At 35.8% G+C, this 13453-nt stretch overlaps 1 protein-coding gene across 9 annotated transcripts in view; it reads right to left on the reverse strand.

Annotated features, from left to right (window-relative positions):
* The window catches only part of LOC117207338, a 148002-nt gene that overhangs the window by 37116 nt on the left and 97433 nt on the right, over positions 1–13453 (reverse strand). For all 9 annotated transcript variants that reach the window (XM_033447443.1, XM_033447442.1, XM_033447451.1 and 6 more), the window contains exon 6: positions 7330–7469. In XM_033447443.1, the coding sequence (XP_033303334.1) occupies positions 7330–7469 (140 nt within the window). The remainder of the gene's footprint in view (positions 1–7329; positions 7470–13453) is intronic.

A 13453-nucleotide genomic window follows, 5' to 3' on the forward strand; every position in this document is an offset into this window, starting at 1 on the left:
GATTCGATGTTTCATATGTAACAAAGAGGATATAAATTACAAATATATAATATGAAGAATTTGATGAAAAAAAGGTATCAGGTGAAGTTTACGAAATTTATCAAAATGTCAAGTATCAAATCGGTCAAAGCATCAAATTTGGTTTACCATTTACCAAATTTGTCAATACTTACTGCAATAGTAAACATTTATTACAGACTCGAGGTTGCTAAAAGTTGGACATTTTCAAAATCTTCAAAATCTAAATTTTAAACGTGAACATTCCTATTCATTTTTATTAATTTAAACTCTTCGTATCGTTCGTAGATGCAAAATTGTAGGAAACCATAGCTATTTTGGCTGAGTAGAAAGCTGGTAGAATTGAGACTACACAAAGCCTGTGGCGACTTTACAAAAACGTCGCGAACCAGTTGAAATATAATTTATATCGATCGAAATTCGACGAAATCGAGTACAGAGAGAATTACACGGGTGCAACAGCCTCGTATCCAATAGGAAAGCACGACAGCTTTTCGACGAGCGCGAACTATCTGTCGACTGTCAGATTCGATGGAATTGTGTCATGGGCAAAATATTGCGCGTTTTATCGCCAGTCTATGACACGATGATTTATCGTGGCACACCGTTTACACCGAAAACGCATTTAATTTTAGCGGAAATTCTAGAGTCAGCTTTTACGGTCGCTTCCATTGCCAAAACTATTGTTGGTCCGTTGTAAAACCTCGAACGAGGGTTTCTTGCGTTTCGCATTAGAGCGACGAGAATGCAGAAGCTGACCTAACGATGTGGAAGTCCTACTTTTTATTTTCTTATGATTCTATATTTATCCTAATATATATTTCTCTATTCATTTTTATACATACTCTTATATTTATTATGTTCATTATCCGAACCTACTTAAAAAAAGGAAAAGAAAAGAAGAAAATTAGATTAGCGTTGGGTGTTTTCCCTTTCGATTTTTTTTTCCCTTTCTACAAAATTCATTCAAAATATCCCATTTTCAAGAATCGAGTCTCGAAAGAAGAAGAACCGGAGACGAACAGAAATTTGCCAGAGAAAATGAAAATATTGCTTAACACTAGGAGAGGTCTGCCCTTCGAAATTTTCTAAAAATTCATCAACAATTTCCTGTTTTCAAAAATCCAATCGCGAAAGAAGAACCGAGAAAGAGCGAAGACATTGTCTGAGGGTAGAAGTCTTCCCTTTCAAATTTTTATAAAATTTATCCAAAATTTCCTATTTCAACGTCATCAACAGACTTCTCTGTTGAACCAGAAACGACTAAGAAATCGTCGGAAGAAATGAAAAAAAACCATCCAACACCAGCAGACCGTTTCTCAAAATTTCTCAGAAATGTCCTAGACCTCAAAAACAGACTGTAAACGATTCGAAACATTGGAATTATTTAAACGAAACTCAAAGTAGATTAGTACGACAGCATCGCGCCATCGACGGATCCACGTACGTGAAATTGGTTCGAAGGTTGGCCGGAAGTACGGTGCAAGGGAGGCTTAAAACGTTCTCGACAATTTTACTGGGGTTTGCTGCAAGCCGCACGCGAGGCAGCACGCGAAATTTCACGATAACTCCTTCTCTCTTCTTCTCGCCGTCTTTGTCCGACTTTTTCCCTCTCGCACACTCGCCCCTCTCGCGGCGGAGTAATTTTATCCGGCGATCGAGCACGATAACAGAGGCACGGGCCAAGAGCGTTTATAAATTATAATGCGGCCGATAAATCGTCAGCATCTGACGGGGGTCATCTCGCGAATCGATCGTCCACGCTCGCGCGAGCGATCCGGGGCGGAAAGAGAGAAACGGATCGCGGACGAATCAATTAGTTAATAAGCTTGATCGAGCGCGTTAACACATTGTTGACCGGTCACGGGTGAACTCGTGTCTCTCGTGCATAAAGTTGAGTTGTTCGATTTTATATAAAATAGCACACGTTAGTTTTTTGCGTAAAATAGCCGGTCAACGATGTGTTAATATGTTTTACTCTGGCGCGTTGTACGGATAATTCCTGGTATTTATATTGTTGTTGTCGTCGTCAGTTTGTATTTCTTTTTAAGTAAATTTATCATTATGAATATGGATGACGATTCGAGGATCGATGTACACGGAATTAAACGGGATTAAAATTCGAAATTATTCAATTTTCGTTGCTATAGCTGTGCGTAATCTCTCTATCAGTGCACTGGGACATTGTATATTTTTGTTTCAAATGTAAATGGGATTACAGAGAAAATCATTGAGTGTAAGTTGATAAAGCAATTTTGTTAAAGTAACTGCTATATTATCCGTACTGAACATTTCATAAATATTAATAATGATATTATTGAACAGAAATGTTGTACACTCTCTTCTCCAATTTTTATATCAGAGTCAAATTTAGAAGTCTCATTTATTTGTAGTTAGCGAACTTGTCAATGACCATACAATGGTAATTATTCGTACTATTTACCTTCAATTGCTTATTTTATATCTTCATCGCAAGCAGTAGTTTCGTTTTTTAAGATAATCCAAAAAATGATAAACAGCAAAGAGTATTTCAATTTGTTAGAAGTAGTAAAAATAAAAGTCTACTTTACTCGCAGTTCTAACGTTTCAATTCAGCTATTTTTCAAGCAGAAATTATGCAAGATCGAAGATCATAGTTGAAGTTGGAAATAAATTTCGTGAATGGCGAGATTAGGAAAGAAAAAGGAATTGTTAAAAATCTTTGGCAATTATATGTGGAAACGAATGTCACGAAGCAGTGGCTTTTAGCGTGATAACTATCCCGCAGGGCCATCAGCTTCCGGCGAATGTGCAATTTGTATGAAACGACGCGCTCGTAGTTTTAATGGTGAACAACGATTCAGTGCTCTCATAAATCCGCTCGTATCGCCCATAATTAATGACGCATCGCGGTACCTGAAATAATGAGCTATGTAGAATCCATCATAAAACCCTGTGTGACTTGAATTTCGATATTAAACCAAAATAGGCAAAATAGGCAAAATATAACAGAAAAATGTTATACCTTTGATAATTTAATTACGAATATTATTTTCACGAATTAATATGAGATTTATAGGAATATGAATATGAAATCATATGGTTATTTTTCATCATCATACCTAATTGGAATTGATTTTTCACAAGTGAAACTAATGAATTTCACATTTGATAAATATTCGATTTTAACATTTGCGTAATTAGCGTAATTAGTATCTGAACGTTCAAAGAGCGAATGACTTATTTCTATAAAGATATTTAGCGCGAATAACTGTAAATGCGTAACTTCTTTACTTTTATAATTTATGCAGTTAATCAGTGTGACTTTTCAGTGGTTTAATTGGTCACTGCGGCCGTTGTGAACGGTGCTTAAAGGTAGTTTGCGGCCTTGCCTTTACCTTGGCTCGAACGTTTCTCGCGGCCCTTGGCCACGTCAGTTATAGGAGCGCGAAAAAGGTCAGTCGACTGACGTCTAGCGCTTAATTTGTTTACACGAACACACCGGTCGTGTTCAACGTAGACGCCAGCGATGCTGGCTGTCGTAACAGCATTCGGAACGCTGTTAACCATGTCCGGATTCGGAGAAATCTTCTGGAAAATAATTTTCTTAAACTAACTTCCTAAAAAAGAAGAAAAAAGGGAGAAATTCCATAAAGATCTTCAAACGTCAATTAATTTTAATCCAAAATCGTACATAGTGTCTCGGAACATCCAAAGTCTCGATACACCCAAAAATTCACGAAAATGTCACTTAACAAGTAAACCATTCAGCAACCACGTTAAAATCATTGAAAGAACTAGACAAAAGCGACGATGTTACGAACACTACTTTCTTAAATTTATTTAAAAATCTATTATCACGTACGTATGTCTTCCGAAGATAAATGTACATATGAAGGTATCTACGATAAATGTCACAAGCGAGTATGCACCTTAAAGACCCGAAATTCATGCAGCAACTCTTACACATATGTTGCATAAATTGCAAATTGATTGAAAAGATATAAAATATGTGGGAATTGTTATTTTTGAATCTCACTGTATGCAATAAAACTATGAAACTCATAAGAAATAAAATCAGCCAGTTTGACTCTTGAGAGAGAGAGAGAGAGAGAGAGAGAGAGAGTCAAATTTGTCCAGCCAGATCGTGTTGTATAATTTAGTATGTGCGTCGGGTGGCCGATATTTTCGAACGAACGAGCAATATTATTTTCGAATGTACGTCGATAGATGGTGGTTTGTCCCGAAATTCGCGTCAATTATGTACTTTATCGAGGACGCCAATGTAGAACAGTGGATGGCTTTCAGTAGAACGAGTCGACGCATGGTCAGACAACCGGCTGGGATTTCGCGACTAAAGCAACTTTGTGTGCCGCGAACGAATTTAAACGAAACACAATTGCCCTTCATTAGCCAGGCTAATTGCCGGCGGAGACCGAACGTGCCCTAGTTAAATCGTAGTTCGTAAACAACGCTAATCAGTCGTCGTGTAATTATTGGAGCTTCGATGGAAAGGCACGCGTTTGGCCAGGCCGACTGGAAAATTCGTCATCGTGCTACTTGTGATTTTACCATCTACCACGAGATAAATAGTTTTTGAGTAAATATTCGCATTGAAGATTGCGTCGTTCAACGATTGTTTAAGTGAATAATGCTTATATGAAAATCATAATTTACGTACTAGATATTGGGTAATTAACACTAACCTTACCAGACACGGTCAAACGATTGGTTTGGAAATTTAAATTTAAAATTATACCTTCATAGTTATTTATTTTATTCGTCTAACTTTATGTAAATTATTATATTAACCAAAATTGAGAAATTAGTGTTAACGAAGGAATATAGTAAGTAAATAACTTTCGTGTTAAATATAGGATAAAACTAGTGAGCGATTTATTAGAATATCTTGTTACTTGAACAATTAATTACCACGCAGTTAATACTAGTATCTTGGTCATTCATATTCATATTTGTAGCCAAGGTATTTTGGAAGCAAACACATTACAAAGTTGGATAGGCGTAGTTACAAAACAAATTATATGTCAAGGGTGTAATAGTTTGGTAAACACGTAGCTTTCAACATCATGGCGAAAATTCAATGAGAGGAGGTTACATCAGGAATTTCATTTAAGTCGAAATTCGAAGAGACACGTTCGATTGAAACGTCACGTCGCGTTCTGTTGTCCGCTCAAGCGTACATGCAGATATTCAGAATGGAAAAATTTAATAAAAATGTTATATTCTATGGTACATTCTACTTTCATGAACCGATCATTTGCAATATCTGCGAGTGTTATACTTTTGAAATTCCAAGTCGTCGTCCGAACTAACAGGAAAAGTAAAAATTAAAAGAATGAAACTTTTTAAATCGAATACTGCGGAAAAGTTAAATGTATTTTTTCGAAAGTTTTCAGAAACTTTCTACAAACTTTTAATTAAATCGCAAACAATGATTCGCAGTAATACGATAATATACGAGATTCGGAAGCGGAAATAAACGAGTAGGAAATCACAAGCACCACTCGCGATAAATTGTTCGACTCGGATACATCGATTTTTCATGAAATATAAAGGTACAATGTGTGGTCGTCAATTACGTTATTTCTATCGTCCATTACTATTTCGATGCCCGCGTCTACTTATAAAACGCTGATCTACTTTAAAGTAGAAAAAGAACGTCGTTCATCTTCTTTATTAAAATGCTAATATTTAAACGCCAACAGCCAGTGGAGTTTCTCGCTCGTTCTTGTCCATTCATTTATCAACGGGACACAAAAGAATTTAAAAAGATACAAAATGTGATCCAAAAGTTTCCTTTGTCCCTGTCAGAATTATATCGCCGATTTTCTTAGTAGATTTTCCGCATGTTGTGGCAGAAAGAATTCCTGATACTTCTAAAAACATCCATCGAGCTCGGTCAAAGGAACCGCCACTCAAATTTTATTTGATCGGTTTAACGATCAGTTAAAAAAAAAAAAAAATTGATACAATATTGACGTTTACGGCAATTTATATCTCTATGAACCTAATTAGTACGTAATTTAAATATTACACGTAATTAGAGCGGAAATATTTATATAATTTGACATTTTTTCACATTGCAAATATTCTATATTTCCTTAGTATTTTTAAATATCATAGTGGAAATTTCTTTATTTGTTTAATATGTTTTTGCACCTTTAAATGGATAAAAATTCGCAGTTTAGTTATAATTAATAAAACACTATATTTCAGACCTCCTATATTTTTCATACACTGCGTGTTCTACGCATTTTCTTAGCTTTAAACGTTCTATAAATTCATAAATATCAACGGCTTGGTTACTAATTTCTTTGAAAAATATAGAAAATAAAGCAAGGTAAAATAAAAATGAAAATGTCGTCAGCCGACGAGGACGTTGACACGGAATTTGCTGTAAAGCCGACTCGTTTGGTGTTCCACGATCGCTTTCGAGTTCGCGACGAACAAACGGCTGGCTAATTATTCGCTGAATAGGATCAAGGGACGAGGGAAAGTGGAAGAGAAACGTGAAAGGCTGTGAGAGATTTTCCCAGGGACAGAAAAGCGACGGGAATGTTCTATAAGGGATGAAAAGAGCTAGGTTGTTTTTAACGTCGCCTAGCAAAGTCATAGTCTGACGTTTTATGGTTTTGAGAGATTAATGAAATAAAGTCGCGTAGCCAAAAAGCAAATTAAAAATTCGTTATTAAAAAATTCACGAAAAAGATACACCTAACAATGAATTGTACGATATGACCCAAGTTGTGAAAAATATATAAAATCATCTCTCAGTGGATCATTCTTTCCCCACTATTCTACGTAGAAAAGTAGATATTAATAGAAAAATATATACTCGTTATTTCTTCTTATACTTATTAATGTGTTGGTATTTGTTAATATAAAAATATATACTCATACTAATATACATGTACATTTCTACTCAAACAAGTAGAGTAAAAGAGCGATGAGAATAATATGGTGCTGGAAAAATATTTTGTTGAAATCGTTCATTATCCATTTGTTTTGTAAGATTTCTCGTTAATTACAACGAAAGGAAAGTAGATCATTTTATATGTTACTATACGCGTAAGGGTGAGATTATTTGTAAAGAAAATTATGTAATTACATAATCTATACTACTACATCATTACAATAACGTGAAAAAGTATCGTTCTAGAAAAATCGTAAACTTTCGTTCATCGTCAATTTTACCTTAAAATTTCTTTCTAGCTCTAACTAGAAAGCAGTGTATTATTTTGCATATTGCTATATTGTGTATTATATTTTAATATAATAATTAATCTACATGTAAAGTAGCCGTGTGTTTACCTGTAAAAGTATGAACAACCCCTAACGCTGTTGTGAGAGAAATGTTCGGCGTTCTTCTCGTTACCGAAGTCCTCCAATGGATCCGACCAGAGCAGATCGCACATCGGCCCATACGCCGGCGGCTCTTTGAACCTGTCCAACTGAAACAGCAAAATCAACATCGATCGAATTAGTCGAAGGAACAGGTTTCTCTGATGCAGTCATCGTGTAAACGCGTCACGTGTCTAATTATCTAAACGCTCGAATGTAGCGAGGACTCGTTGCTCCAAGCTTCTAATTAACGCAGCTGTGTGTTTTGACATCGACATGCGTACCTCTACCATAATCATTTCTGATTAACTGCGGAAAATCATCGGATCCGATATCCCATTTCCCAACAGCTTTATCATATAACTAACTTAGAATCATGTAGCAAGGCGAAGATGTAAAAATAATTCGAGATTTGTTTGCCGGAAATATCGAGTTATAACATCAGTTGCTTGTCAATAATATTCTTCTTATACGTGGCCTAATAGAAATAAATGTACGAAATAAGACGAGAATAAGAAACATTCGAATAAAATGATATCACGTTTTCAATTCAATGTGAATGTATAAATATGTTTTAGTTGTATGAATAATTTTGTTAGTTGGAGGAAAACTCCGAGAAAGAAACGTGTAATGCAACAGTTCTCTTGCATCGATCCATGAAATGCATAAAATTTACTCCACGGTATATCGATCGATATTATTTCATGTTATCTCGCGATATCCTCTTCCACCCTTAAACGTGTTATACGTGTTAAACGCCCAAACATTCAAGTTCTCATAGAAAATTCGATTTTTCTAATTAAGCAATAGTAATAATTTTATTAATTATTTAGTTTATTTATCCATCAATGGCGATAATATTAATTTTCCTGATTAAACGACAGATATTGAGAATTTCTCACGAACGCGCCAACATCCGCAGTCAACTCGAATAAACACAGTAACCATTTCTCTCTGGAAATCGATATGAAAACTACTGAATCGAGTTCCGATGACAAGGAACTCGACTATGAGGTTCGCGTGTCACTTAATTGCGCGTTATTTAATTTACTCGCGATCGAGGATTCGTTTAAAATACCCTGTGAAAGAGAAAAATGAAGAAGAGGAGGAGGAGGAGGAGGAAGGAGAGTGGTTTACGCTCTCTCGATGGAGAAACTAGGTAGACGAGCCACTTATTTACTCGAAGGAGACACACACACACACACACACACGTATAAAAACACACACAGGCGGACAGCTAGGAGGAGAGCAGATTCGCTTCTGGAGTGGTGTTTCCGCGTCATAAAGCATTCACGAACTCTGGCCTAGATTTATTCCGGGCTTGTGTCGAACCGCTCGTTGGAATCAAAGAAAAATCAGAGAAATTCCAACCCGGTAACTTTTACCCTGCCTCTCGTTCGAACGGTTACCGAAAAAACCACGCAAAGACACATCTCACAGGAAGGGAAGAAAAATTTTTAAATATTTCAACGATATCAGTACGATATCGGACAGCTAACGCCCTATTTTTCCCATGTTTCGCTCTTCAACTTTCTATTATATTCGTGTTTCACTCTCTTGTGTGTTCTATCGAGCGTAAATATAACGAAAAGAGAAAAGGAAGAGATAGTTTGGAAAATATTGAGATTCAAATATTTGGAAATTAATGGAAAAAAGTTAATTTTAATGCAAGAGTTGATGGTTGCTTGACTAACTGGATGTTTACGAGACGAAACAAATTTAACAACAATTAGCGTTGCAAAGTTTCCATCGCGAAATAAGAAGAAGAAGAGTAGATAGAAATTGATGCAGAAAATGGCCGTCGATCAATTTCCACAGTCTCTAACTATAAAGCATCTGAAGACTCAAGTATCAGAAAATTAATAAAAATAATTGAATTTTGGTCGAAGATCTGAAGTTCCTTTGATTAATTATAAGATAAAATAAATTTAGCAGCAACTCTCATCGCGAAGTTTTCATCGTGAAATAAGAAGAAGAAAAGTAGATCAAAATTAATGTAGAAAATCCCCGTAAATCAATTTCCAAGCGTAAAATACAAAGTATTTAAAGATTCAAATATTTGGTGATTAATTAAAATATTAATTAAATTAATTAAAATATCTGAAGTTCCTTTGATTAATTAGAAGATAAAATAAATTTAACATCAACTTTCGTTGTAGACTTTCTTCCATCGCGAAATAAGAAACAAGAAAAGTAGATGAAAATTAATCTACAAAATCTCCATAAATCACTTTTCAATCTCAAAGTACGGAGCGTTTAAAGATACGAGCATCTGACAATGAATTCAAAGAATTTAATTTCGGTCGACGATTTGGCGTTCCTTTGGCCAATTACAGGGTAAAATAAACTTACCAACAACTTTCATCGCGAAGTTTTGCATCGTGAAATCAGAACAAGAAAGGTAGATGAAAATTAATGAACAAATTCTCAGCTATAAAATGCAAAGCATCTAAAGAAAATGAAAAAGAGCCCCTCAAAATTCGGTATATATCTTGCGATTACTTGTAAACTAACGTAAACTTGACAGCAAATAGAAACGAAAAGAAGAGGCTGGACGAACAGGAATCGCGCGTCGACCATTGGAAAGGGAAGTGGTTTACAGAGGCTCTCGGCGTCGAAACGTTTCCAATAATTACCCGGTCGTAATTACCCAACTACGAGAGCTGACTTAACGTTGACGTATCGACGTTGTCTCGGTGTTTATCGTGCAGCGGAGACCTCAGTCGTGGACTACAAGTTTTGATCATAATGGGTAACGCTAATTATGTTCAATGGCATTAGTTCTCAGCGCACAGTGGCTGGTTGCGTGTGCCTCACGCACATGGCTGCAAGTATGTATGTATATATATACACAATATATGTGTATGTATATGTGTATATACACACGTACACGAAGGAAACGAGAATACAGTTTACAGTGTAACGAGCAGTTCGCACCTAATAATAGCAAACGTAATATTACCGGCGTTATTACCCTTGCCAAAGTAGCTTCGTCGTTTTCGCCACTAAATCTGCTTTAACTTCGAAACGATCGAATTGGACGACGAAGTTGATTGCATTCCATTGGTATTGCCGGTGTAAATTGTCGCGTTTGTCCCTTTGGGAAAGGAAATTTCGACGGAGGATTGTAGATTATTGAAATTCACTGAGGTTGGGAAATTAAAAATCGGCAACCTGAATTGTTGTACTGTTTTCTTGGAAAGAGAAAATGCGACGGAGGATGGCGGATTATTGAGATTATTATTAGGGTAGGGAAATTTCAAATCTGAAATTGCTGCGTTGTTCTGAATCAGAAACAGTTCTGAATCTGAAACAGTTGCAAGAGAAATTTTGCTTGTCGGTAAATAAAAAATTACGGTCATTGTGTTGGAAATAATGTATTATGTAAATTTAAGCGTTATTACTTTGGAGAGTAGAATCGAGGTGTATTATTAAATTATTAATGGTAGATCGTTGGAATTATTAACGTGGAAAGAATTTAACACTTGTAGAACTCCGGTAGTTTATAATTACGTTTGCATAATCTGGCGGTAGAAAGGTAACAAATTTCAATAATAAAAATATTCATAGTTTTTAAGTCGCTTTCTTTGTGTCACCTTATTTTACTTTCATTTTATTACAGTTAAATTCAATTAAATCCCATAAAGGGAAGTTTCTAATTTGCATGAAAAAATTTTTTAATTAAGAAGGAAGAGGTGTTTCCGCGTGCGCTTTAATGAAATAATAAGCGATTTTAAAAAGATAGCGCCAACCATGTTGGCGCGCGCCGCGTCTGACTAGACGCGTTCCCTTTTCACTTACTCCATCGTCACACGCGTACACGCTGTATTTGGAATTAAAGATCTAGTTTATCGATAATTAATTATGCCAATTTAATTATGTAATTAATAATCACCTTTTCGATAGTAGTAAGAAGATCATACGGATTATGCTGTCAAGAATACTAAAAGGTATGTTTTAAAATCATAAAAAATACTATAAAGGCGTGGTGAAAAAAGCTTGCAGCAATAAAAATATATGCCTGAAGAAAAGAATTATAAACGTAGAAAAACCGGGGGAAAATATCAAAAAAGTTGTTGCAGTAATTAAAATAGGGGAAAATGTTAAAAAAGGAGTTGCATTAATTAAAACAGAAAACGAGACAAAAAATAAAATGTAAGAGAATTAAAATAGAAATTGTGGCAATAAAGAACGTAGTATAAGAACACAAAGAGAGAACGGAAAAAAAGGTTGGAAGTAATAAAAAAAACTACCAGCAATAAGTAATTGCTGGTAGTAAAGAAAAAGAGCAACATATGTCGCTACATGTATCGCACTAGTAAGGAAGATAACTGAAAGAAACGCTAAAAAATGGAATTGGAATAATAACAAGTAAGCGATAGAAAGAGAAAAGATGTGAGAAAGCAAAATACCAATTTGAAATAAGAGAACGCCGTATAGGTGTCTACTAAGAAAAAAGAAGAATAAAAATATACAAGGGTGCCACTAAAAAAAGAAAGTTGCAAGCGATATATCATAACTCTTCTCAACTTTCTGTCAGTTCGCACCAACATCATAAACTTCGACGTTCGATCGATCTTTACGGTTTTATTAAATTTCTCCCACCAGTTACGACTATACGGACTATACTCAACATAATCGTGCTAGTCTACCGCAAGCATATTGCACGTGACAACGTCCAAGTCACGTTAAGAAGTTCTATCCGGATGACTGCCAATTGGTACACCGTACAAAATATGTATAATCGTGTGTTGCGGTGGAATTTCTCGGTTAGCCGAACGAAATACGACGAAAAAGAGGCGGCGACACAACGGGCGAATCAGTGGCCAAAACATTTGCCATTGGGCAACGTTCCCGTATCGCGTTTTCTCATCCTCGAACTACAACCACGCGTACGACATCCGCAATTCTACTTTTACCTGGCAGCCAAGCCAACAATCGCGTATCATCTGTTGTAAATTTTCGTAGCGACAGCCGTCAGAAGCAATCAGCGATCGTAATACACGTGTACCGAATACATACATACGCGCTTCAGGTGATTTTGGTGGCAACGGAACAATTTCGGCATTTTTTATTACGTTCATTTTGCTCAACTAGAGATATTATGGCATGCCACTACTGTGATCAACTTATACGAAAGCTGCGAGGCAAAATCGCAAAATGTAAAATTTCAAATTGCTACTTCTGGGTATCGTTGGAAAATTTCGATAGTTTTGTGACTGGAGTGACACTCGACAGATGTGCTTCGATATATCAGGATTTTCTGGAAAATTAGTCGTTATAATGTTATACCGTGCTATGTATATTTAAACAAGGAAAATGGAACAAAGGATTTACAAATTGTTAAAATTATGTAATTAGTAAATTATTATTAAACTGTTTAGTCGATAGCTGAGATTTGTGAAACGAAAGAATCGTGAAAGGACATGCACGCGTTCGGTGGGATTGTCGACAGATAGAAGATAGAAAAAAGGAAGGTAATTTTGTAATAAACGAAGGTAATCCCTGGCGCGTGCACTATGATTGCTTGCAATTCCCACTTTTTTCCATCGCGAATGAAACGAAGGAAAAAAAATGAGAGGATCTGAAGAAGAGCGGTGTACAGGAAACGACTCAAAGGGAATAAAAACGAGAGAAAAAATAAAGGGGAAACGGAAAAACACTCTTCCATCAGCCGGAGACAAGTACCAAGTTGCACAAAAAAGTACAGTAGTCTGTAAAAATCGTACACCATCCCTATCCTATTGGTTTCACAAAACGAAGAGATGTTGATCTCCAAGTTTCCTAAGTTTTGTATGTCAGATTTTTAAAAATTAGCAAATGGCTACTATTACCATCTTCAAAAAATACTTGCGTTCATTCATTATATATGCAACAATTGTGAAATAGAATTGGTCGCGATAAATAGTTAAATAAAGTTATTTAGATAAAATTAAGTAGAACATTTCCGACAAATACGACTAGAAAAGTATCTTCGTTTGATGCTCCAAGTCTTTTGCACCGCATGATACATACAACTGGAATGGGGTGGCAAGAGGGAGAATTGGAAGAGAAGATTTGCATCTGTTCCGCCAGATTACGAGGTATTTCTCGT

This window comes from Bombus bifarius, unplaced genomic scaffold, assembly GCF_011952205.1.
Source record: "Bombus bifarius isolate JDL3187 unplaced genomic scaffold, Bbif_JDL3187 scf7180000008028, whole genome shotgun sequence".
Taxonomy (NCBI): domain Eukaryota; kingdom Metazoa; phylum Arthropoda; class Insecta; order Hymenoptera; family Apidae; genus Bombus; species Bombus bifarius.